General features: G+C 43.8%; 1 protein-coding gene across 3 annotated transcripts in view; it reads right to left on the bottom strand.

The window, feature by feature from the left end:
- Positions 1–661: 661 nt before the first annotated feature.
- The window catches only part of LOC140428362 (ubiquitin-conjugating enzyme E2 variant 1-like), a 62234-nt gene continuing 36703 nt past the window's right edge, over positions 662–26192 (bottom strand). For all 3 annotated transcript variants that reach the window (XM_072514745.1, XM_072514744.1, XM_072514746.1), the window contains exons 2-4: positions 23953–24101; positions 4375–4500; positions 662–2476 (exon numbers count right to left, since the gene is read on the bottom strand). In XM_072514745.1, coding sequence (XP_072370846.1) covers positions 2330–2476; positions 4375–4500; positions 23953–24101 — 422 coding nt within the window. In that variant the 3' untranslated portion in view covers positions 662–2329. The remainder of the gene's footprint in view (positions 2477–4374; positions 4501–23952; positions 24102–26192) is intronic.

Below are 26192 nucleotides of genomic sequence, written 5' to 3'. Positions count from 1 at the left end.
AAACTACATAACAGAATTCACGTGTAGATTTTCAAATTAAAAGAAATTAAAAATGCAGTTATTTAAAGAACAAATATAGCACCGCCTGGGTTGACTGGGTCAGCTCATACAGCATTCAGGCAGGGTAAGGAGCATGCAGCTGCATTGTCAGTTCTTTATTAGAACATGTTTCCACTATTTACCATCCGATGGTAGCAGCAAATACGGCAGATTGAACTGCAAGGACATAATACCCAGGGTTAAAAAGGCTAAACAAGTTTGCTGATACACGTTGCTGTAGTCCACACAAGAGCTGTATATAATGTTAATTGGTTAATCAACCAAGGGGCCATTACATATTTTATCATTTTCAGTGTTTATAGCCATGTGTTATCTTGTATTGCTACATACTTCAAACGGTAATTTTATTTCTATGGTAAGCCTGTTTCAACTGAAAGTCAGTTTACATCTAGGGCGGGGTTTTCTGTTGACAGCATCCCTCGCTGTCGGGAAACCCCGGAATTTCCTGCCGGCATGAACAGCCGATAAATCCCTAGTTTCAGTTTTGTAGCTGATTAGCAGAAACAGGACATATAAATATTGTACAGCTTATCAGGTTTACATTTTAATATCTGTGTCTATGATTAGAAATAGAGTTGCAGCTATTACTGAAATAGGTAAATTTAGATTTAACGTCACTTTTTATTGCTCATTCATCTGCTTTGTACAAATAAAATTAGTAGCTCGCCCAAAGCCCAAGTCTCTGCCTGATAGGAGCAAACATCACTTTTCATTTATAAAGTTTTGGCAGCACAATACATTTCAGTAGCTGGAATACACAGTAAGGAATCATTTACAATTTTTCATTTACCGAGATATTGGGCCACAGAAAATTCAATTGGCATCATAGGAAATGCAAGGATTAATGTGTGCTGTACCCAAGAAAACTAAAACAAAATGCTGTAATCCAATTTTAGGAGTATTCTCAGGAATTATTGCGACATTTGCAATCTCTACCCTGCGAACTTTTTTTAAAAAAAAGCAAGATTGCCAATTAGTACCTAAACAAAAGCAACTCAGGCTGTGGACTCATGCCCATTGAGAAACAGATTGTGATTTCACAATTATTTTACATTGAACCATTGTAGCAGGGTTTTGGCCTATCAGTTGGATTGCTGAAGCCCCAGAGACACAAAAAATTGTCTAACTCTTGTCTAACTCACTGTAGTGTCTTGTTCCACAGGAATATTCTAATTTAAATAATTCTGAGCTACATAGATAAACTTAACAGATACGAAACAGGCCGGACATATCCGAAAAATATTTAAAATGCCTTATTTCTACTACAATTGTCTCAAGTGCAGTACAAGTTATTAGTATTCAGTTCTCTAAAGTAAAAGTACATATCACAAATTTGTCTTGAGAATGTTTTTCCGACTTGCATTTTACATGTACTTTAGATTAGGTCAAAGCTATCGTACTTATAATTTAGCTTAAATATAATCCATGTATAAACCACAATGCACAATTTTAACATTTCATAATCAGGCTGACACAATAAAAGGATATTAATAGAATACCATTAAGTTATGTTAAATTCTTTAATTTCCGAGACTGTTATATCCATACATCTAATATCTTAAACATTTTTTTCAACAAAATAGGCTTTTAATGGAAACAATGGTTGTTTAAGAGTTGTGGTGATACCCGCTGCTTTAAAATGTGGCTTTGTACAAACACGAATGTCAAAAAAGTCCTGGACACACCAAATAGTTATACACGTAGCTTGCATCCACATTACAGCAAACTAAGGTTAGTGGTCCAAAATACATCAGCCGTGTTCAGCATTTACTAGAGACAGCACAAAGGAAAGATTGGCTCTGAAAGCAAGATAAATCCCATTGGCAGATGACGACCAGAAAACAATACTGCACTGATCGTTCCAACCTTTGTGTTTAGACTCTAATAAATAGCCCTGAGCTTTAATACTATTGCGAAGGGACAATAATTTAAAGGCCAAACCTGCAGCAAGTGTCTGTGTGATGTGCATATTCACAGCTTTAGCTAAATGTGCCACATTGGTCTCAACAGTACTAATTTCAATAGATAATTCCTGACGACAAAGATTCTACTGTGTAGACAGTGGTTACGCGCAAGATTATTTGTGTTATCATACAACTTTGTCCAACAAAAACAATTAGTATTGGCTTACATTTACAGTATTAAGATTAATTGCTTTTTAAATGGGAATTTTTTTTTCCAGTACTTTGAGATCTACAAGATGCGCCTAGAAAAAAAATACTACAGTGGAGAATGAAGTAAGCTTGAATAGTGGAGGTACAATTCCAGATTAATTGCTGTAACTTTGTCCTTCTGGGGGCTGAGCGAGTTTTCCGTTTTCTTTACACATCATTTGGCGCCGAAGTTCCGTCAGAACAGCTTTGATACTATATGAATTCTGCCATTTAGCTAGGACTGATATGCTTTTTGGATCCACCTGGAGAAAAATGCAAATACAAATTACTAATATCTGCTGGACTATTTTTGTTCACTGTTGATTTAAACACAAACAGTTAGAAAAATGGATCAGGGCAAGTCATTCCCACATCAATGTTTCTACGTAATCTGCAAATAAACATATACACTTGATCCTACTTACTACGAGCAAGGATCAGAGAACCAATATTTGACATTGACATTCATATTATGCACCAGGGAATAATTATTTAAAAGGTACTACGTAAAAATGTATATGAGCTTAAAATATCTCCATTTATTCAGGTACAATGGACGTATAACGTCACGTAAATGGTGGAAGTTACATGTGAAACTAAGCCTCAAAATAAAAAAGACAGAAAATTAAATAAAGTGCTTGGAGCACACTGATAAATTAAAATATTTTGTATGCATAAGACATGTTTGCAGCCTGCAAGGGGAGGACATCAGTCTCCTTTCAGTTAGTGTTCCATTATTAAGAATTGCTCCACCTTGTGGTATAGTCTAAACCTGATAAGTTAGGTGAATTTCAAAAATGAACCCAAATCTCTAACCACTCCAAAGGAGAACTCCAAGCAGTTACCATATGACCACTTATCTTGTACCCATTCAACTAGGTTTCATAGAATATTGACAGTGCAGGAGGCCATTTGACTCATCGAGTCTGCACCAATCCTCTGAAAGAGCACCCTACCTAGGCCCATACCTGCACCCTATCCCTGTAACCCAGCTAAACAGTTGGACACTAAGGGGCAATTTAGCATGGCCAATCCATCTAACCTGCATATCATTTGGACTGAGAGGGGAAAGTAACCCATGCAGACTCAGGGAGAATGTGCAAACTCTGCTCATGCACCCAAGGTCAGAATCAAACCCAGGTCTCTGGCGCTGTGAGGCAGCAGAGTTAACCACTGTGCCGTGTAGTGCAACAGCATTAAACAGACAGTAAGTAAAAGGACAATCACTAATATGTAAAACAAGATAAAGCATTGCTTGCAGCGACAAGATGTTAAAAACTAAATATGCCTGCCACATACTCTTTGGAGTAAAACTTGCTACCAAATGTTTTGCATTTTTTCTCAAAGAACTGATTTCATTTTGGGGCGAAGCTGCATTGGCATCAGGCTGCTTTCAGTCTCTATTCAAACATAAAATTGGAGTCAGACCATTCAAGAGCAGCAGCAGCAATCTGGAATTCTCTTCTCCAAACAGGGTGCAGCTTAAGGGTCAATATTCAAATTGATAGATTTTTTCATTAGGTAAGAGCATCAAGCAATATGGATCAAAAATGAGTAAACGGAGTTTAGGGTGCAGGTCAGCCATGACCTCATTGACTGTCAGAACAGACTCAAGGGGTTGAATGGATTACGCTAAACCTGGGTGCATCAGCAGGCATGGACTCGGTGTGCCCAAAATGGTGGTCTTCTGTGTCGTAATACTGTTACAAAAACATAACCAAGCTTCATTTAGGAGTGTAAGACTCACTAGCAAACAGAATTCAAAACCTTGATTAATTTTCCTCTTCCTAACCCATACTGTTGACATCTGTTTTACTACCCGAGAACATTGGCTCCGACGGAGAAAAGCTACAGGGGCACAGATCAAGAATAAAACATACAACCTTTGTGCCATCTATTATTCTGCAACTGACTGAGCCAGAGGGGGAGCACAGTACTTACTTTTAGGATAGTTTTCTTTTGCTTCAAAATTTAATGATGTCTCAATGAAAATTAAATCATATGACGAGTCAAATCCTCCAAAGAAATCTACCAGAGAGCATTCACTCCACTACTGTGGTAGAAATAAGTTCAGTTTTGGACACCAAAATCAAAAACAATTGAAGTAATGTGGCTATTGAAAAACAAGCACAGCTATCTATGGTGACAAATATAAACTTACCGTTCCATTGGAACTATTTACTCCATTCATATTTATTTTTGTTACAAATCTAACATGTGGAGCTGCCTCTGGATATCTAGGACCACAGTCTATTTTAAGGCTGTATATTCGGTTTTCATATATTGTCTGTAAAAGAAAAAGTTGAACGGTTCAGCATTATTGTTGAATAAAGCAAATGCCCTCAAATACTTAAAAGCTAAATACTGTGGATAAAGGAAATCTGAAAACCCCCCGGAAATTTCTGGAATACTTAGCACGTCTGGCAGCATCTGTAGAGAGAAACAGAGGTTAAAGCTTTGAGTCGAATATGACTTCTTTCGAACTAAAGTAGGGTAGAAATATGATCAGATAATGCCATTGAAAAGTCGGGTAGGAGAGATGAACAGAAGGGAAAGTCTGGGATACGGTAGAGGGCTGGAGAGGTTAAATGACAAAGATGTCCTGGAACAAAATGTCATGGGAGTGGCAATGGTTGTACTGAAAAGACAAAGTATTTGTCCAAATTAAGTGCAAATGCCAGAATAATGAAAAGTTCTGTCTAAAGGCAAAAACATGAAAAACAAGATTGAAACTGGCATATGGAAAAAAAACAGAACCAAAATTGGGGAATGTGTTCGTAGGCTGAAATTGTTGAACAAGTGTATTTGAGAAGGGTGCAAAGTGTCTAATCAGAAGATGAGGTGCTATTCCTCAAGCTTGTGTTCACTTAACTGAATTTAATTCTGCCAGGTGGGATTTGCCCTCATCTCCCCGAGTTGTATGTTTGGATCTCTGGATTACTAGTCTAGTGACACAGCAAACTTATGCCTGTAGGTAATTCATGATAATTAAATCGACAGCAAGACTGTCACGTTGTAGCAAAGTGGAAAGATCTATTTAGCCATAAAGCATGACCTAATAAAACTAATCGATAGTTTGATATATTCATACAGAATCATACTTGCAGCCAACTTCCCAGAGGACCAGAGGCTGCTCTCCGCTTTAGAGAGTTGACTGGTGGTGATTTGATCACGGCGCCGAAGATCCATGTTCGATCCAGGCCCCGAGTCACTTTCAGTGTGGAGTTTGCACATTCTTCCCGTGTCTGCATGGGTCTCATCACCACAACACAAAAAGATGTGCAGGGTAGGGGATTGGCCACGTTAATAATAATAATAATAATCTTTTATTGTCACAAGTATAAAGTTACTGTGAAAAGCCCCTAGTCGCCACATTCCGGCGCCTGCTCGGGCAAGCTGGTACAGGAATTGAACCCACGCTGCTGGCCTTGTTCTGCATCACAAACCAGCTATCTAGCCCACTGAGCTAAACCAGCCCTAAGTTGCCCCTTAATTGAAAACAAATAATTGTGCACTCTAAATTTATAAAAGAAAAGAGAATACTCAGATCACACAGCATCTGTGGAAAGAGAAACATGGTTAAAGTTTCATGCCAATGATCTCTCATCCAATCTGTTGTTCTGATGAAAGGTCACCACCTAAAATATTATGTTTCTCTCTCCATAGATGCTGCCTGACCTGCTCAGTATTGCTGGTACTTTTCTCTTTTTATTCCTGGATTTCTAGGAATGAATTTGATAATTCGTCTGAGCATTGTGAATTATGTATCCAGTACAAAAACCACTGAAATCTCATGTACGTATATACAAGTTAATCAAAAAGGCGAATAGAATTGCTGTCCATTATGTCAAAGGAGTTTAAATTTAAAAGCGAGGAAATTATGCTTCTGTTGTGCGCAGCCTAGTTCTGGAGCACTGAATTCAGTTTTGGAGACCCAAATCTCAGGAAATATATTCACCTTGGAAAGGACAGTTTGGATGCATGAAGTATCAGGGATTATACAGCAAATTATGAAGACATAAACTTGGCTAGTATTCCTCAAGTTTAGAAAGTTGACGGGTGATCTAATCGAGGTCTTAAAATGATTAAGTCATATGACATTTGATCTGTATCCAACCTATCTAATTAGAGCTAAGCCACTTAAAACCAGGAAGCACTTTATTTTAAACAAACAGCAGCAACACGTTCCCCAAAGGCTCTACATGGTGTGTCAATTGAAAACTCCATGACTGCAATTCTAAATGTGTGTTAGGTGAGAGCATCAAGGGTTTGGAACAAAAAGTAATTATGTATGAGAAAATCATGTTTTAGAATCGCATTGTGAATAAATTAAACCACGTACTCAAATTCTGCAGCTTTAAAACTCAAGTACCATAGTTTAGATTCTAAGCAAACCTTTGTTACCTTAACTTAAATGCTTGTAACAGCACGAAACTGCAGTACCGAGCTAGGTAAAAACAAGTACAATACTGATAAGGATGTGTAAGTATTATTTTACTTAGGAATTTTGTAGATTAATATCAATTACGTGACCTGGTAATTGGTCAATTGGCTCACATAGTTTGTAAATGAGAGGCCTAATTAAATGGTTTAGAATGCTTGCTGAAGCAGAGAGAAGAAAGATCCAAAGGGATTGCTTCTACCTGAAATTTGAGAACTACAGGAAACCTCAACAGATTACAGAGGTCCAAAGAAACGTTAGCAGTTTGAGAAGCCTACAAGACGAACCCAGCCCAGTTTTATTTGCACGTTCCGGTGCCCGACTCTGTTGCCTAATATCGAATTTGGGAACTACAGCATGCTAGGCTGTGCTAAAAAAAATTTCACATAGTCTGTGTTAATTATTGCCCAGTTTTATGAGGTCATACTTTATGGCCAAATAGATCTTTCCACTTTGCTACAACTTAACAATTTTGCTGTCGACTTATTTAGCATGAATTACCTACAGGTGTAAGATTGCTGTAATATAGTTGCTGTGTCACTAGACTAGTAATCCAGAGATCTAAACATACAACTTGGGGAGATGAGGTCAAATCCCACCTGGCAGATTTAAATTCAGTTAAGTGAATTTGGGATAAGAAGCTACTATCAGTAATGATGGCTGGAAAACTATTGGATTATTGCAAAAACCCATCCTTTATTTAGGGAAGAAAATCCACCATCCTTACCTGATCTCACCTATATGCAACTGATATATGGCCTATAGCAGTGTGGCTCACTCTTAGCTGCTCGGCCTGGGGCTGTTTAGCACAGGGCTAAATCGCTGGCTTTGAAAGCAGACTAAGGCAGGCCAGCAGCACGGTTCGATTCCCGTAACAGCCTCCCCGAACAGGCGCCAGAATGTGGCGACTAGGGGCTTTTCACATTAACTTCATTTGAAGCCTACTTGTGACAATAAGCGATTTTCATTTCATTTCATTCCCTGAAATGATCTACCAAACTACTCAGCTTTATCAGACTGCTACAAAAGCCAAAAATAAAACCAGATGAAGCACCAGGTATCAATCCAGACACAACAATGGCACATCCAGTCCAGTTAACCGTGCAAATTTCTTCTGCTAACATCTGGGGGCTAGTATCAAAAATTGTCTAAGGAGATCAGCCCCCTGCTTCTCTAACCTGTTCATGCCAAGAACCATTTTCATTAATTGTTTCTTCATTCTCTTTAATGCCTATGGACAGTCTAATCTGCGGTGGACATTTACTTACCAACACCCCACCTCCATAAAGAAAAACACAATAAAAGCATAATAAGAGAAAATGTCTTATTCAATTTAACAACTTTTAGTTGATGAAGCTCATTGTCTTTGGTTGTCGGGCATAAATAGCAACAAGTGAACAAATAGATTGTGTTTTCTGACAACCATTTGGTCTGTCCTGCAATGCCTGAGAGAGCTGGAACAATGCATAAACATAAACGCATCTTCCGGACTTTATCCATTCCATTGATTTCATTACACAGGGCTTGAAGTTAGTACTCTTTTTGGATATACTATTTGTTCTTGCAAAAAGACATTTTTAGCTGAACTTCCCAAAACCAGTTAACTATGAAGAAGGTTGCACAACAAAAGCAGATCAACAGAGCCCCAATGCTCTGGGCCGAATTATCTGACTGTGGCCACTGCGGTGCTTCTTGCAGAGAGGAGATAAGCCAACCAAAACCCCTATTTTGGATTGGTATAGAAACAGAACTAGGCTAAATCTCATCACTCCTGAATTACAGGTCCCATCACTTTCATTTGATTCAAACATTCCCTCTGTTCTCCTCAAAGGCTAACTACCGGTTGACTACTGGGGTATTTTCCCTGGGTCTCTTCCCCAGTCCCACAACCCTCGAGGCGTGAATCTGGAGCGCTGTCACCATCTGAAGTTCAGTCTATTATTGCGTTCGGAGACCTTGTCCTGTCATTTCAAGACACATCTGCTTCTCCTTCCGTTCCACATTTATGCTTCTCCAATCAAAGTTACACTTTTTCCACACACTTGCTTCTCTTCCAAATAGATTCTCTCTTTCCATACTCTAACCACCTCCAATCACAGCTGCATTTTTTTCCTGCGCTATCTCTCCAGCTTTTGCATGTGATTTAATGCTTAGCCCCACCCCATCTCACTTGAGCTTCCTGTTGGTGCGGCCCATAGCTGCACAGCCACGCATGTGTGCACCCTAAAGGGAACATAGGAAGGGACCTGTGATTGGAGGAGTTGGAGCAGCAATGTGTGTGAGGCAGGTGCAGCTGCTAATAGTTTGTCTAATGTGCTCGCTGTTCCTCCAATCAAAATAAACAGGGGTGACAATTCTTGATTTTTTTCCCCCCACCTATCATTTATTTTTCAGCGGCTATTGGCAAGGTTTCCAGGACAAATTTATCCGCTGACCCCATGTATTTTGAACGCTGATCAAAAGGCATAGCCATATGAATCCTAAATATTGACCCTGGATTCCATAAAGACACATGGCAGCAGGACAAGCATTTGGCAGGGAAACATCCTGCTGATTACCACCAACCAACCTTCCTGCAGGTAATGAATCGGTATTCTTCCACGTGGAATACCACTTGGAAGCAGTAATGACAGTGGCAAAGGCATAGCATATACTCTGGGTGGAGGGCTTCAATGTCCATCAACAAGATTGGCTCGGTAGTAACATGATTGACTCAAATGGTAGAATTCTGAAGAACATAACTATCGGGTGGTGAAACAACAAACAGAAGCAAAAAAAACTCTACTTGACCTCTTCTTCACCACCTGTCTCAGGGGCTTTGAAATACTAATACCGAGGACACGCTCCATCATGTTGTATGGCCCTGCAACTGTGTAAATAGGACAGACTCCAAACAGATCTAGCTGTTTAAAACTGGACGTCCATGAGGCACCTTGGGCCATCAGCAGCAGAACTGTATACAACAATCTGTAACCTCATGGTCCACATAAATAAAACAGTGCAAAACATGAAACAATTTAAAACGTTTAACAAGAATACATTCCATTGAAAACAAAATTCAGCATGAATGATTCCGTAGATGTCAGTTCATAAGTTGATTTTTGAAGCCTCGGAAAATCCCTCCAAAACAGGGGCGGAGTGTAAAAGTGAACCATCGGCAGGCTATGCATGTTTGCCATCTTTCTCATTCATCATGTGGGGGTCTGCTTTGTGTGGGCATCTCAAACTGCCCCACATCTTTGCAACACAGTTGTATTGCCTGCTTGATCCCTTGAACCCAGTTATAAGGTACTGGTAAGTAAAACATCCCATTTGTGGGGTGAAAAAAAGAGGCAAGCTACAAATGAGTATAGCCCACCATGGCTGAAAAGGTAGGTTAATCACACCAAACATAAGCAAAAGCATGATTTTAGGGCCAAGAAAATTGAGTTGTCTTATACGCCGCCACCTAAGGTACTAGGGAAATTAAAGATAGTATTCAGATTAAAAGAAGAGGCTTATATTGCAAAGAGTAGTAAAGCACGAGGTTCAGAGTGTTTGAGAAACCAAAATGAAAACAAAAAGATAATTAGGGAAAAAAATAGAGATACAAAACTGGTCAGGAACATAAAAATGCGAACTCCACACAGACCTAGGGCCAGGATCGAACCTGGATCCTCGGCACTGAGAAGCAGCAGTGGTAACCACTCTGCCACTGTGCTGCCCCCGGGTGTAATGTTCTTGTCGGATGGCCTGATTTATATTACAAGAACACTTGTAGCTAAAGCTATAAACGATCTATTAACATTAACTGTGAGTCAAATATGATGACTTCCGGTTGCGACTATGCTGAGCTAAGTCACACGTTCGGCAGCTCCCGCCAGAAACGGACTTTTGGGCTCTTTTGAGGGGCCCCAGCGGCATTTGTTCGACGGTTCCCAGTGTGGGAAGGTGACAGTACGATTTCCCCGGCACTGTATGGATTGGACCAGGAGTGGAGCAGTGACAAAAGTAATTCTGGTGCAGCGAAAAGTGCAAGGGAGGAAAGCCAAGATGGCGGCTGGTGGAGACCAGGCAGCGTGGGCGCAAGAGCAGCAGGAGTTTCTCAAGCACTGCTTCACGGAATTGAAAGCAGAGCTGCTGGGGCCGATGAAGGCTTCGATCGACAAGCTGGTCGAGACCTAGAAGGCCCAAGGGGCGGCGATCCGGAAGGTGTGGCAGAAGGCCTCGGAGAATGAGGACGAGATATTGGGCCTGGTGGTGAAGGTGGAGGCGTACGAGGTGCTGCATAAGAAATAGCAGGAGAAGTTTGAGGACATGGAGAATCGGTCGAGGAGGAAGAATCTGCGGATTCTGGGTCTCCCGGAGGGGTCGGATGCTGGAGCATATGTGGTCACGATGCTGAACACGTTGATGGGCGCGGGTGCCTTCCCGAGGCCCCTGGAGCTGGATTGGGCCCACCGAGTCCTGGCAAGGAGGCCCAAGTCTAACGAGCCGCCGTGGGCGGTACTGGTGCGGTTCCACCGCTTGGTGGACAGGGAGTGTGTCCTAAGATGGGCAAAAAAGGAGCGGAGCAGCAGGTGGGAGAATGCAGAGGTCCGTATATACCAGGACTGGAGCGCGGAGGTGGCCAAGAAGAGGGCCGGGTACAATCGGGCTAAGGTGGTTCTGCATCGGTGAAATTCGGGATGCTGCAACTGGCGCGACTGTGGGTCACGTTTAAGGACCGGCACCATTACTTTGAGACGCCGGAGGAGGTGTGGACCTTTATTCAGGCCAAAAAGTTGGACACGGACTGAGGGTTGGTTGTGAGGGGAGGTCGCGGGGGGCTACTGTGGTTACTGTGCTTTGGGGGATGTTCTGTTCTGTATTGTTTCCTTGGGTGCTGGGTGGGGAAGGGTGAATTGGTTCGAAGGGGGGGTTTGAGAGAGTGGGCGTCAGTGGTTGGAAGGACGGGGCCCCATTGGGGGGAGGGGAGACAGGAGGCGCGAAGTGGGGGAGGTGGGATTAGGCCGCAAAAGGGAGATGCGCCAGAGAGGGCGGGGCCGGTCAGACGGAAAGCGCGGGCTTTTTCCCGCGCCAGGGGAGGAAGGGGGCAGGACCGGGGGGGGGGGGGGGGGGGGGCCTGCTGAGAGGAGCGCCCGCTGATGGACAGGAGGGGGGGGGGGGGGAAAGAGAGACTACCACACTGGGGGGGTCAATGGAGTGGCTGGAGTCAGCAGGAGTCAGCAGGAGTCAGCTGACTTACGAGTGTGCTATGGGGGGAGCAACGCAGCTAGGGGTGGACCTAGCTTTGGGGGGGGGAAGAAGAGAACTGGGTTGCTGCTGCATTGGCCAAAGGTGAGCTGGAGCTCGGAGAGATAGTCAGGGCGGGGGTCTGCCGCTGGGGGGAATGGAGAGTGCAGGAGGCGCGGGCACGTGGCTGGCCTAGAAAAGGGGATGGCTAATCGGCGGGGGTGGGGGCCGGGAAGTCCCCTGATCCAGCTGATAACTTGGAATGTGAGAGGCCTGAACGGGCCGGTCAAGAGGGCCCGTGTGTTCACGCACCTGAAGGGACTGAAGGCAGATGTGGTTATGCTCCAGGAGACGCATTTGAGGGTGGCAGATCAGGTTAGGCTGAGAAAGAGGTGGGTAGGGCAGGTTTTCCACTTGGGGTTGGATGCAAAGAATCGATGGGTGGCGATTTTTGGTGGGGAAGCGGGTGTCGTTTGAGGCGCTGAACATCGTGGCAGACAATGGAGGTAGGTATGTGATGGTGAGTGGTAAGCTGCAGGTGGTATTAGTAAATGTATATGACCCGAATTGGGACGATGCCGGATTTATGCGGCGCATGTTGGGCTGGATTCCGGACCTGGAGGCAGGGAGCTTGATAATGGGGGAGGGGACTTCAACACGGTACTGGATCCAGCATTGGACCGCTCCAGGTCCAGGACGGGTACGAGGCCGGCAGCGGCCAAGGTGCTGAGGGGGTTTATGGACCAGATGGGAGGAGTGGACCCATGGAGGTTTGTCAGACCGGGGGCCAGGGAATTTTCTTTTTTCCCCACGTCCATAAAGCCTACTCCCGGATAGACTTCTTCGTTATAAGCGGTGCACTAATTCAGAGAGCGGAGGGCACGGAGTATTCGGCCACAGCCATCTCAGACCATGCCCCGCATTGGGTGGAGCTGGAGCTAGGGGAGGAGAGGGACCAGCGCCCGTTGTGGCGCCTGGATGTGGGCTTGCTGGCGGATGAGGTGGTGAGCGGGCGGATCCGGGGGTGTATGAAAGCTATCTAAAGGCTAACAATAATGGGGAGGTGCAGGTGGGGATGGTCTGAGAGGCGCTGAAGGCGGTGATTAGGGAAGAGCTAATCTCCACTAGGGCCCACAAGGAGAAGGAGAGGAGAGAGAGGGAGAGATTGGTGGGGGAGATTTTAAGGGTGGATAGGAGGTATGCAGAGGTCCCCGAGGAGGGACTGCTCAAGGAGCGACAAAGCCTCCAGGCTGAGTTCGGCCTGTTGACCACCAAGAAGGCAAAGGTGCAGTGGAGGAAAGTGCAAGGGCGGTGTATGAGTACGGGGAGAAGGCTAGCCGGATGTTGGCACACCAGCTTCAGAAGCGGGAGGCAGCGAGGGAGATTGGGGGAGTTAGGTATAAAGGGGGGAACACGGTGTGGAGTGCGGTGGGAATAAATGGGGTATTTAGAGACTTTTATGAGGGGCTGTATAGGTCTGAACCCCCGATGGAGATGGGGGGGGGGGATGCGTCGATTTTTGGATCGACTGAGGGTCCCGAGGGTGGAGGAGGAGCAGGTGGCTGGGCTTGAGGCACCGGTAGGGCTGGAGGAGCTGACTAAGGGGCTGGGGAGTATGCAGGCGGGGAAGGCACCGGGGCCAGATGGGTTCCCGGTGGAATTTTACCGGAAGTACATGGACCTGCTGGGCCATTAGTGAGGACTTTCAATGAGGCGAGGGGGGGGCTACCTCCGACGATGTCCAGGGCGCTGATCGCGAAGCAGGGCAAGGACCCATTACAGTGTGGGCCGTATAGGCCAATCTCTCTCCTCAACGTGGACGCGAAGCTGTTAGCGAAGGTGTTGGCTACCAGAATTGAGGACTGTGTCCCGGGGGTGATTCACGAGGACCAGACGGGTTTTGTTAAGGGAAGGCAGCTGAATGCCAATGTGCGGAGGCTCCTTAACGTAATCATGATGCCGACAGTGGAGGGGGAGGCAGTGATAGTGGCGGCGTTGGACGCGGAGAAGGACTCCGATAGGGTGGAGTGGGGGTACCTCTGGGAAGTTGAGGAGGGCTGGGTTCGGGGAGGGGTTCATTAGTTGGGTTAGGCTACTTTACGAAGCCCCGGTGGGGAGTGCGGCCACAAATCGGAGGAGGTCGGAATACTTTCAGCTGTACTGGGGGACGAGGCAGGGGTGCCCCCTATCCCCCTTGCTATTTGCATTGGCAATTGAGCCTTTGGCTATGGCTCTAAGGGAGTCTGGGGGGGGGGAAAGAAACGGGACACCGGGTTTCGTTGTATGCCGATGACCTGTTACTGTATGTGGCGGACCCAGTGTGGGGGATGCCGGAGGTGATGCGGATCCTCAGGGAGTTTGGGGACTTTTCCGGGTATAAGCTCAACGTGGGGAAGAGTGAGCTCTTCGTGGTACACCCAGGGGACCAAGGAAGGGGGATAGACGGGCTTCCACTGAAGAGGGCGGAAAGGAGTTTTCGGTATCTGGGGATCCAGGTGGCCAGGAGCTGGGGGGCCCTACACAAGCTCAACTTGACGAGGCTGGTGGAGCAGATGGAGGAGGAGTTTAAAAGGTGGGATATGCTGCCACTCTCCTTGGCGGATAGGGTACAGTCGGTGAAGATGACGGTGCTCCCGAGGTTCCTTTTTATATTTCAGTGCCTCCCATTCCTGATCCCCAAGGCCTTTTTTAAGCGGGTCAGTAGGAGCATCATGGGATTCGTGTGGGCGAAAAAGACCCCGAGGGTGAGAAGGGTGGAGCGGAGTGTGGACAGAGGAGGGTTAGCGTTACATAATCTATGTGGGTATTACTGGGCTGCCAATGTGGCGATGATACGCAAGTGGGTAATGGAGGAGGAGGGGGCGGCGTGGAAGAGGCTGGAGATGGCGTCCTGTGTGGGCACGAGTCTGGGAGCACTGGTGACAGCACCGCTGCCGCTCCCGCCGACTAGGTACACCACGAGTCCGGTGGTGGCGGCCACTTTGAAAATTTGGGGGCAGTGGAGGCACCACAGGGGTGAGGTAGAGGCTTCGGTTTGGTCCCCGATCCGAGAGAACCATTGGTTCGTCCCGGGGAGAATGGATGGAGGGTTCCTGAGCTGGCACAGGCCAGGAATTAGAAGGATGGGGGACCTGTTTTTAGATGGGACGTTTGCGAGCCTTGGGGCGCTGGAGGAAAAGTTTGGGCTTCCCCCCCAGAAATGCCTTCAGGTACATGCAGGTAAGGGTGTTTGTATGACAGCAGGTGAGGGGGTTCCCGCTGCTTCCAGCAGTCAGGATCCAGGATAGGGTGCTCTCGGGGGTGTGGGTTGGAGAGGGCAGGGTCTCGGCGATCTACCAGGAGATGGAGGAGGAGGAGACCTCGGTGGTGGGGCTAAAGGGTAAATGGGAGGAGGAGCTTGGGGACGAGGGTACGTGGGCGGATGCCCTGGGTAGGGTTAATTCTTCCTGCTCTTGCGCCAGGCTTAGCCTGATACAATTTAAGGTTCTTCACAGAACGCATATGACAGGGGCGAGGCTGAGCAGGTTCTGTGGGGTGGAAGACAGGTGTGGGAGGTGCTCGGGGAGCCCAGCAAATCATACCCATATGTTCTGGGCGTGCCCGGCGCTGGATGGGTATGGCGAGGACGATGTCTAAGGTGGTGAACACCCAGGTTAAGCCGAGCTGGGGGTTAGCACGAGCCGGGAGTGCTGGAGGCGAAAGAGGCCGGTATTCTGGCCTTTGCGTCCCTGGTAGCCCGACGGAGGATTCTGTTACAGTGGAACGATGCGAGGCCCCCAAGCGTGGAAGCCTGGATCAGCGACATGGCAGTGTTCATTAAATTGGAGGGGGTAAAATTTGCCTTGAGAGGGTCTGTGCAAGGATTCTTCAGGGGGTGGCAACCGTTCCTAGACTTTCTAGCGGGGCGTTAGGAAGTGGTCAGCAGCAGCAACCCAGGGGGAGGGGCGGGGGGAAGAGAGATGGGGGGGGGGGGGGGCGAGTGTACTTTGTGTTTTCTACTGTGTTTATTATTGCTTAATGGGGGGTTTGTATATTGGGGGAATTCGTGATGTAGTTGTAAGATGTTTATTTATGTGTTCTTTGTTTTTCTTTTTTCTGTTGTATGTAATATGTAAAAATTTGAATAAAAATATTTCTAAAAAAACTGTGGGTCAAATATATACAAAATAACAGATGAACAGTATGAACGTGCACAAGTAATCTCTCTCTCAGCTCCCTAGTCAGTCTGAGGTCACCTGACTCGAACATTCACTTGTATGCCAATGAGACTCCTAGGAGTCAATCGGTGAATTGCAACACAACCATGATATTACTACATCCCCTTTTCCTTTGAAGGAATACATTAATACATTATCATCCATATATTTACATGGTATCTTTGTAGATTCAATGTTCTCCATGACATTTTCGTGCTCAGAAACTGTTGGAACTATCTGACACTTAAGCGGACGTTGATTCTGACGCAGAGTCAAGATCCATCACGTTGTTGTGAAAGTCTTCTCTGGTTTTCGAGTATGCGACAATTTCTTCTCAAGACCAACCCATCCTCTGTCTGTACATTGTAGGAATGAGGTGCTACTTCTTCCAAGTACAATGGCTTTTCTCGACCAATTGCCTGAATCTTCTATTCTCACAAAGTCATCATTACTCAGAAGTGGTAAAGTTCCAGACACAATCATAGAACTGCTTTTGTTTTGCTTTAATGTGTTGCATTTCCTGCATGCTCCTTCTTTACCAAGTATGGAAGTGTGGTACGCAACCTTCTATTCATGAAAAACTCTGCTGACGATCTACCATGTGACAATGGTAACGCTTTGTAACATGATTTCGCGAGATATGGATCAGATTGGCTGTCCATTGCTTTTTGTAATAATTGTTTTACAATATGTACACTTTTACGTTAAGATCTTTGGGATCCATGTCTATACGAATATAGCCATTCTTTTTCTTTACACATACCATAGGATTTGGGACTGGTACCATAGGGGCTGGTTTAACACAGTGGGCTAAACAGCTGGCTTGTAATGCAGAACAAGGTCAGCAGCACGGGTTCAATGACCGTACTGGCCTCCCCGAACAGGCGCCGGAATGTTGCCACTAGGGACTTTTCACACTAACGTCATTGAAGCCTACCTGTGACAATAAGTGATTATTATTAGTTATCCCATTCGGTAGGTTCTTATAACTTTCTAATTACTTTTAATTTTGTCTATCTGTGTAGCTCCTTTTTGAGACGATCCCGAAGAGGTGCAGGTACTCTTCTTGGTGCATGGATCACAGGTTTTGCATCTTCTTTGAGTTGTATCTTATAGGTTAATGGTAGTGCACCAAAACCTGTGAATACTTCACTGAATTTGCTGATAATGTTCGTTCTCAGAATCATTGCGGTGTTGATCAAATCCTTTGTGGATGCACTGGACCTAATTCTTCACAGGGCTGATTACCTAACAATGAATGGGACAGAAAAAAATGTGTTCTTCACTACCACTCGGGTCACAAGCACCATAACATTTAATGCTTAAACCATTATAATCTCTCAAGAGATATTTTGTGATTTCTTCTAATCGGCTGAATTTTTAAGTCAGTCATGCTAATTAAATTGGTTTTGACGCTAGTGTCTAACTTCAGTTCAACCACTGTACCATTCACTTCAAGTGGTAGCAGCCATTTGTCCTCATCAACCGCATTTATTTTAAATGGAGTTTTCAGTTTGCATTTTTTTTTTTTAAGTGCTGGAGAATTTTTTGATGTCTCCTCAAAATTCTTCTTCTCTGTTATTACTCCAACATCACTGGAGACTGTCTTCCACTGTGCTGACTGATCTGGGGTTGAGCTTAAGAGTAATAATTCTGAGCAAAGTGCTTTTTTTCCTTTGCATCTGGAATAAACTTGCCAAACGCTGGACACTTCCTTAAAACAGAAATACGTCATCCTGATATTTAACCTGCTTGTTGGTGTTCGAGGAGTTGCAGGAATTTTCCCACCTTTTTTCAGACGTTTCCCGCCTTTTTGGAAAAAGGGTGGCAACCGGAGTACTTTCCTCCAAGACAACGTCGCCATTACGGAGAAACATTTTAGAATGCTGTGCTGCTAGCTCGTGAGCCTGACAAATCTTAACTGTTTGTTCCAAAGACAGTTCCTATTTCCCCAGCAACCGTCCCCTCATTCACACCAAACACAATCTGATTCTGAATCATGGAAGACATCACAGCAGAAAAATTACAGGTTTTGGCTTTTCATAGAATATACAGTGCAGAAGGAGGCCCATCGAGTCTGCACCAGCTCTTGGAAAGAGCACACAAGGTCAACACCTCCACCCTATCCCCATAACCCAGTAACCCCACCCAACCAAGGGCAACTTTGGACACTAAGGGCAATTTATCATGGCCAATCCACCTAACCTGCACATCTTTGGACTGTGGGAGGAAACCGGAGCACCCGGAGGAAACCCACGCACACACGGGGAGGATGTGCAGACTCCGCACAGACAGTGACCCAAGCCGGAATCGAACCTGGGACCCTGGAGCTGTGAAGCAATTGTGCTATCCATAATGCTACCATGCTGCCCTAACTTTTAACTTTAAATCCGTGATGAAATGATCTTTGGGTTCTTCTGTAAACATGATCTAAACACATAGCATTCATAGATGTTGCTCTTTCTGGGGTGCAATGTTCATCAAATCTTCAAATTGCTTTGTTAAAATTTCTACGATCTTCATCATTTACAAATTTACACGTATTAAACACCGCAATTGCTTTGGGCCCTGCCGCTGTTCGGAGCATCGCTGTCGTACACAAATTTAATAATAATATGATTATAATCGCTTATTGTCACAAGTAGGCTTCAAAGAGGTTACTGTGAAAAGCCCCTTGGCGCCACATTCCGGCACCTGTTCGGTGAGGCCGCTACAGGAATTGAACCCGCGCTGCTGCCTTGTTCTGCATTACAAGCCAGCTGTTTAGCTAAACCAGTCCCGATTGATCTCCTAAATTGACTACAGTAAGAAACAGATTAAATTGTTGTTTAAATACACGCCATTGCTGTCCACATTACCATGAAATCTGAGACTCATTGGTGGCTTCAACAACTCCAGTTGGTTAATCCGTGCAGTCTGCAAAATCTTCAAATCTCTATGGACCTCGTGGCAATGTTTTATACCATCCAATCCTGGTACCATGTAATGTTCTTATTGAATGGATGAATAATAATACAAGAACACTTGTAGCTAAAGCTATAAACAATTTATTAACATCAACCGTGGGTCAAATATATACAAAACAGGCGAATAACAATATGAACATCCACAAGCAACCTCTCTCCCAGCTCCCTCGTCAGTACGAGGTTGTGTGACGCTAAAATTCACTTGTATACTAATGGAGACTCCTAGTGGTCAGTCGGTGAATTACAACAAAACAACCATGATATCAGTACACCGGTGGCAAGTGTGAAGTTATTCATTACGGTAGTAAAATTTTAAAAATTGAACATTTAAACGTTATCAAACTTTTAAATGCTTTTAAAAAAAAATTCTTTTTATAAGTTTAGTGTACACAATTAATCTTTTCTAATTAAGGGGCTAAAGTGCGTGGCCAATCCACCTACCCTGCACATCTTTGGGTTGTGGGGGCAAAACCCACGCAAACACCCGTGCAAGCTCCTCACGGACAGTGACCCAGAGCCAGGATCGAACCTGGGACCTCGGCGCCGTGAGGCAACTGTGAGGCACTTGCGCCACCGTGCTGCCCTCAAACTTTTAAATGTTGATGTCAGAGAGACTAGTGTGTGCTGGTACAAGGAACACAGCAGGTACAGCGAGTAATTAGGAAGACACATTGCAGGGTGGCATGTGGCGCAGTGGATAGCAGTGGGACTGCGGCGCTGAGGACCCGGGTTCGAATCCCGGCCCTGGGTCACCGTCTGTGTGGAGTTTGCACATTCTCCCTATGTCTGCGTGGGTTTCACCCCCACAACCGAAAAATGTGCAGGTTAGATGGATTGGCCACACTAAATTGCCCCTTAATTGGAAAAAAAAAAAATTTGAGTTCTCTAAATTTTTTTAAAAAGGAAGACAAGTTGCTTGCTGGCCTTTGTTGTAAGAAGATTTGGGTACAAATTCTTTGGCTTTGATGAGACTTCATTCAGAGTACTATTACAGTTTTGGTCTCCATTTCAAAAGAAATTACAATTAACTGTCCACTAGATCGATTTTTGCAATGAAGGTTGCTAGGGTTTAGAATAATGAGAGGTGATCACATTGCATATTCAGGATTCTGAAGAGGCTTGACAGGATTTCGCAAGTTTTTATTCCCCTGGCTGTGGAACCAAGGACACAGGAGCAGTCTCAGAACTGAGATCAATTAGGACCGAGATAAAGGGAAATTTCTTCACTCACTGGGTTGTGAATCTTTTGAATTGTCTACCCCAAAGAGTTGGATAGAGATAAATTAGGAGCAGAAGGAGGCCATTCGGTCCTTCGAGCCTGCTCCGCTATTCATTATGGCCTGATCATCCAACTCATTAGCCTAATCCTGCCTCTCCCCTCCCATATCCTCTGATTCCTTTCGCCCCAAGTGCTATATCTAACTGCTTCTTGAAAACATTGTATGTTTTGGTCTCAACCACTTCCTGTGGTAATGAATTCCACAGGCTTACCAGTCTCTAGGTGAAGAAATTTCTCTTCATCTCTGTCCTAAATGGTCCACCACATATCCTCAAGACTGTGAACTCTGGTTCTGGACACCCCCACCATCGGGAACATTCTTCTTGCATCGACCCTGACTAGCTAGTCCTGTTAGAATTTTAGAGGTTTCTATGAGACTCTACCCCTCCACCTCACCCTCATTGTTCTGAACTCCAGCAAATACAATCCTAACCGACGCAATCTCTCCTCATTCATCCATCCTCCCAACCCAGGAATCAGTCTGGTAAATCTTCGCTGTACTCCCTCTATAACAAGAACATCCTTCCTCAGCTATGGAGATCAAAGATCAGCTAGGATCATACAGGGTGGCAAGAGTAGATTCCAGGGTCTACTCCTGTTCCTATTTATGTTATTGTATCACTCTATCATTACCACCAACCGCGGGAATCAATCCTTAAATGTAGAACATGCTGGAAGCAGCATCAAGCATACCTAAAAATGAGATGCCAACCAGATGAAGCAAAAACAAGGGACTTGTGCATGCTGAACTGTGGACGCAGCAGCTATTTTTTTAATTTTTATATATATATATATATATATATTGATGCTAGCTTTTTATTCCAGGTATATTTAATTATCTGCATTTAATTCCAAAATTGCTGTGGTAGGATTTTATCTGGGGCCTCTGGGTTTCTAGTCCAGTAACACAGCCATAATGCTACCTTATTTGCTAACAAGTCCTCATTTTCCAGGCATACCTAAAAATGAGATGCCAACCAGGTGAAGCAACAACAAGGAGTTATTGACAGGGCCAAGCGATCCAACAATCAATGAATCAGATTAAAGCTTTGTAATCCTGCCACATCATCAAGTTGTGATTGTTGGTGGACAATTAATCAGCTAGTAGGAGCAGACTTAAAGAACAGCAGAGTGCACAAGACTTAAACATTTGCAATCATTTATAGCCAAGTGCCAATTTGGTTATCAATTTTTAAAAAAATGTTTATTCTCACAAACAACAGGGATGGCAACTGTATCTTTGATTACAGAACATGCTACAGATAAATTAGAGTCATGGCCAACATACATCAGCGACTGCTCATGTCTCGGAGTTAAAATATTTAGCGAATTGCACATATCTTTGTAGGAAACGTTTACAATAGTTATGCAATGCTTGCATCTTTGGATCCAATTCTGGGTCATAGATTTGCACATTTCTTGGCAACAGGACCCGTGATCGCAGAACCCTTCATTTCTCCTATTTTACTCTCTCCTAAGCACCCATCATCATCAAAAACAATCTTCAGCCAATTTGATTAACTCCAAGTGATATCAAGAAACAACTGGGCGCACTGAATACAACAAAGCCTATGAGTCCTGACAATATCCTATGTGCAGTGACTTGGGATTGAAAACTAACCATGCTTCTCTCCAAGCCGTTCCAGCACAGCTACAACATTAGCATCTTTTTGACAATATGGAAAATTTCTCAGGCATGCCCTGCTCCCACAAAAAGCAGGGAAAATTCAACTTGACCAATTATGCCCCATCAGTTAATTCTCAATCAGCTCTTAGTTAATTCTCAATCAGCTAAGTAACAGTGCCATAATAATAATCTTCTATTATTGTCACAAGTCGGCTTACATTAACACTGCAATGAAGTTACTGTGAAAATCCCCTAGTCGCCACACTCCGCCGCCTGTTCGGGTACCCTGATCGCCACACTCCGCTGCCTGTTCGGGTACACTGAGCGAGAAATCAAAATGTCCAAGTTACCTAACAGCATGTCTTTTGGGACTTGTGGGAGGAAACCAGAGCACCCGGAGGAGGAATTTCCACTGTTTAGAGCATTGTTCCTATGTAGGCTGCATATAGAACGTACCAAATGCCACTCACAAATTGTTCGGTTTAAGATACCACACATGCATACCATGCATTCAAATGAACAAACTATGCACAACAAATTAGTTAAAAGGGGACATTGGTCTGGAGCCATTGCTAGCACGAAGAAAATGATTGTTGTTCTTGGAGGCAAATCGTCTCAGCTCCAGGACATTGCAAGTAATATCCCATCTGCAACAGCTTCATCCATGACCTTGCCTCTGACATAAGGTCAGAAGTGGGGATGTTTGGGCGGCACGGTGATCAGCACCGCTGTCTCACGGCGCCGAGGACCTGGGTGCGATCACGGCCCCGGGTCACTGTCCATGTGGAGTTTGCACATTCAACGTGCCTGCGTGGGTTTCACCCCCACAACTTAAAGATGTGCAGGCTAGTTGGATTGGCCATGCTAAATTGCCCCTTAATTGGGTAAAAAGAATTGGGCCCTTTAAATTTTTTTTTTTAAAGTGGGGATGTTCGCTGGTGATTGTAGATTGTTCAGTTTCATTTGTATCTCCTCAAATAATGAACTAAACCGGGCCTGCAAGCAGCAAGACCCGGACAAAGTCCAAGCTTGCACTTACAAGTGGCAAGTTACATTCACGCCTAAGCCCAAACAATGTCCATCTCTAACACGAGAGTCCAACGACCATCCCTTTGCATGAAATGGCATTGATAGTGCCAAATCCTCCACCTTCAACATGCTGCGGCCCACCATAGACCAGAAAATTAAATGGACCAGCCATATAAACACTAGCTACAACAGCAGGCCAGAAGCTGGGTGTGCTGGGGCAATTGACTCACTTTCAACTCATCAAAGCCTGTCCACTATCTACAAGACATGAGTGTGATAGAACACTCTGTTAGCCTGGCAAAGTGTAGTTCCAGCAGTATTCAAAAAGCTTAACATGCAGGACAAAACAGCCTGTTTTGATTGGCGACCCATCCACTACATTAAACATCATAAACATCATGTGTACCATCTACAAGATGCATTGCAGTAACTTGTCAAGGCTACTTAGACTGCACCTACAAAACCCACATCATCTATCGTATAGAAGAATAAGAGCAGCAGGCACATCAGAATACCATCATCTCCAAATCACACATCACCCTGACTTGAAAATATATCACTACCCCTCTGAAATCACTGGGTCAAAATTCTGGAACCCATTCCCCAACAGCACCATAGGAGTGTCTTCACCACACGGACTGCATTGGTTCAAGCTGGTGGCTCACAATCACCTTCTCAAGGGCAATTCAGGATGAGCAACAAATACAAATACCCAAATCCCATGAATGAAAAAATAGAGTTGAAGTACAGGTCAACCATATTCTAATTGAATGGCAAAGCAGGCTTGAGGGACTGAAAGAGCTACTCCTGTTCCAATAGGATCTGGCCTATAATCAAAACTATGCTTTTTTCTACACTCCACAAAACTCATCTAAAATTGTGAAAATATTACACTAATCCAAAACCACTTGAATCCTGGGTAAGTAAACACTAGATTAATATCACTATAACTATGATTTTACTTTTTTTAAAATATGCCATACTTACTCTTGCAGGTCCAATAATCATCCCTGTCCACCTTGAAAGTGTCATATCTTCATCATCTTCAAGTCCCCAACTTACTGTCCCATCACTTGCCCCCTTCTGGCCATCTTCTAGCTCTTCCAAAAGACGGAAATTGCGTGGAACTGTTACAGCTGCAACAAATAATAAGGTAAACAATTACAACACTTTTATGTTTTGTCATTTGTTGAACTTAAACCACTTCAACTGCAGGTATACCAAATTAATTCCCACAGGATTGAATTACAATGCTTTAAAAGTGAGTCAGTTGGATCTCCATACAACAGAAATGTACAGCATGTTGTTACTAACCACATGGAGGTGTTACATACAAAGACGTGCTTCAGCAATCTGAGGCAGCTCTGGTTGAGAAAGGAGGGAATTAAAGTCAGCAAGACAAACCCAACATTTACAAAAATTGCTCAAGTCTTTCTCTTTTAGTTTAGAAGGCTGTCACCATAGACTAGCCTGCAAATGTTTCCTATTTATATAATGTGTCCTTAAGTATTGGTGAATTACAACAGCTAGTAACTTCAATTAACATGAATTGACTTCATAACAAATCAGAAGGCCTAGAGGAAAAGTTTGACATTTCGATGTCTGCTTTAATGGCCACATTTTATTATCCTCAACCTGTCTAAATCTGAATTATTGGCCAGGAATTCATGTGCAGTGTTAAAATATTAAACGTTGAATGGAGGAGGCACCCTACAGCTTTCCCTGCACTGCTTGTATTTAAGACTCACATTTATATAGCTCCTTTCACAACCACTGGATGTCTCAAAGTGCTTTACTGCCAAGTAGGTACTTTTTGAAGTGTAGTCACTGTTGTACTGTAGGAAACATGGCAGCCAATTTGTGCACAGTAAACTCCCACAAACAGTAATGTGATATTGGCCAGATAATCTGTTTTTGTGATGCTGACTGGAGGGGTTAATACTGGCCACTTACACCATAATGTTTTTTTTGTCAAATTCACTGTCACAGAAGGATGCAAAAAATAGTGTTAATACGGGTTTGATCCCTACAAGTCTGCCTTTAAATTGCACTTGAATTTTGACAAAAAATATTTTACCCAATATAATTAAAGTGTCAATTTAGTTTTGAACACTGAAACAATGCCATTGTCTCCTAATTGACTTTAGTTAAACTGTAGTCAGACAGACTCTGGTCAGACTGGTCAACTAATTTTCCTATCTTCAGGTAGGCCAGAAACTGTACAGATATAGACTGGAATATATGATTCAAGTACTGAACTCATTCGAAAACAAGAGCAGCAAGAATCTGAAGATGCAGAACTTTATTACAGTGAGATTTCCATGCTGTAGTGCTATGCAACTCATTAATGGAAAAACAGTTCAAAACCAAATGAAAATGCAGTTCAAGTCTGCTTTTCTAAAAATAGTAGTTAATTTCCTGTATTTATCTTATCATTGAATCTACAGGGAGTAACTTCATACTTTTGGCAAAGTACAATATTTTCACTGAAATTAAGGCAATGGCAGAAATAGTTAAGAGTGCATTTTTCAGCTTAAAAGTACAACAGAATCATGAAACAGATATGTAAACGTTTCTTCTGCCTTCAGACTTGTATGTATGCATTCTATTAGCACTTATCGAATGATGCAACTTTGTTTAATCCACCGTAGATTTAAAAGTGATGATTGATTTTATTTTTAAAGTAACAAATTATTAAGCAGTTTCTGATTAATGTACCTTACCACAGTCACAGAGAATATAATTAGTGATTTTGATCAGAATCATTTCATTGCAGTTGTGGGAGAGAGAATTTGACTGGACCAATTGTGGAGTTGCAGAACAGCGGGTCACTGATTTGGAAGTGACACCACAGTCCAGGACTTTGGAAGCGTAGGAAAGATTGGAAGCTTTCATGGACATAGGGGACCAAGGATGGATGTTTTGAAGGAGCGATAATTCCAGTTTTGAATAATAAAGGCAGTATCTGAGCATAGGAATACATTTACAATGTCAGCTAGCAAGGGGTTCAGAAATGGAATTGTGATAGCCCACATTTTAGTTGGAATGTGCTCAAAGCAAAGTGGCAAGGTCATGCATCCATGTATTTTGCTAATCTCTTCCAATATTTAATAATTAGAATGTATCAAGTCTGTCAAGGTATATATTTGAATATTTTCATGCTTAAATTGAAAGCAGCTATCATAAAACTTTATTGAAAATAAAATTCTATACTCAACTTTTATTTA

The sequence above is a fragment of the Scyliorhinus torazame genome, chromosome 8 (assembly GCF_047496885.1).
Source record: "Scyliorhinus torazame isolate Kashiwa2021f chromosome 8, sScyTor2.1, whole genome shotgun sequence".
In the NCBI taxonomy this organism is placed as follows: Eukaryota; Metazoa; Chordata; class Chondrichthyes; order Carcharhiniformes; family Scyliorhinidae; genus Scyliorhinus; species Scyliorhinus torazame.
This window is presented reverse-complemented; position numbering and strand designations above follow the sequence as displayed.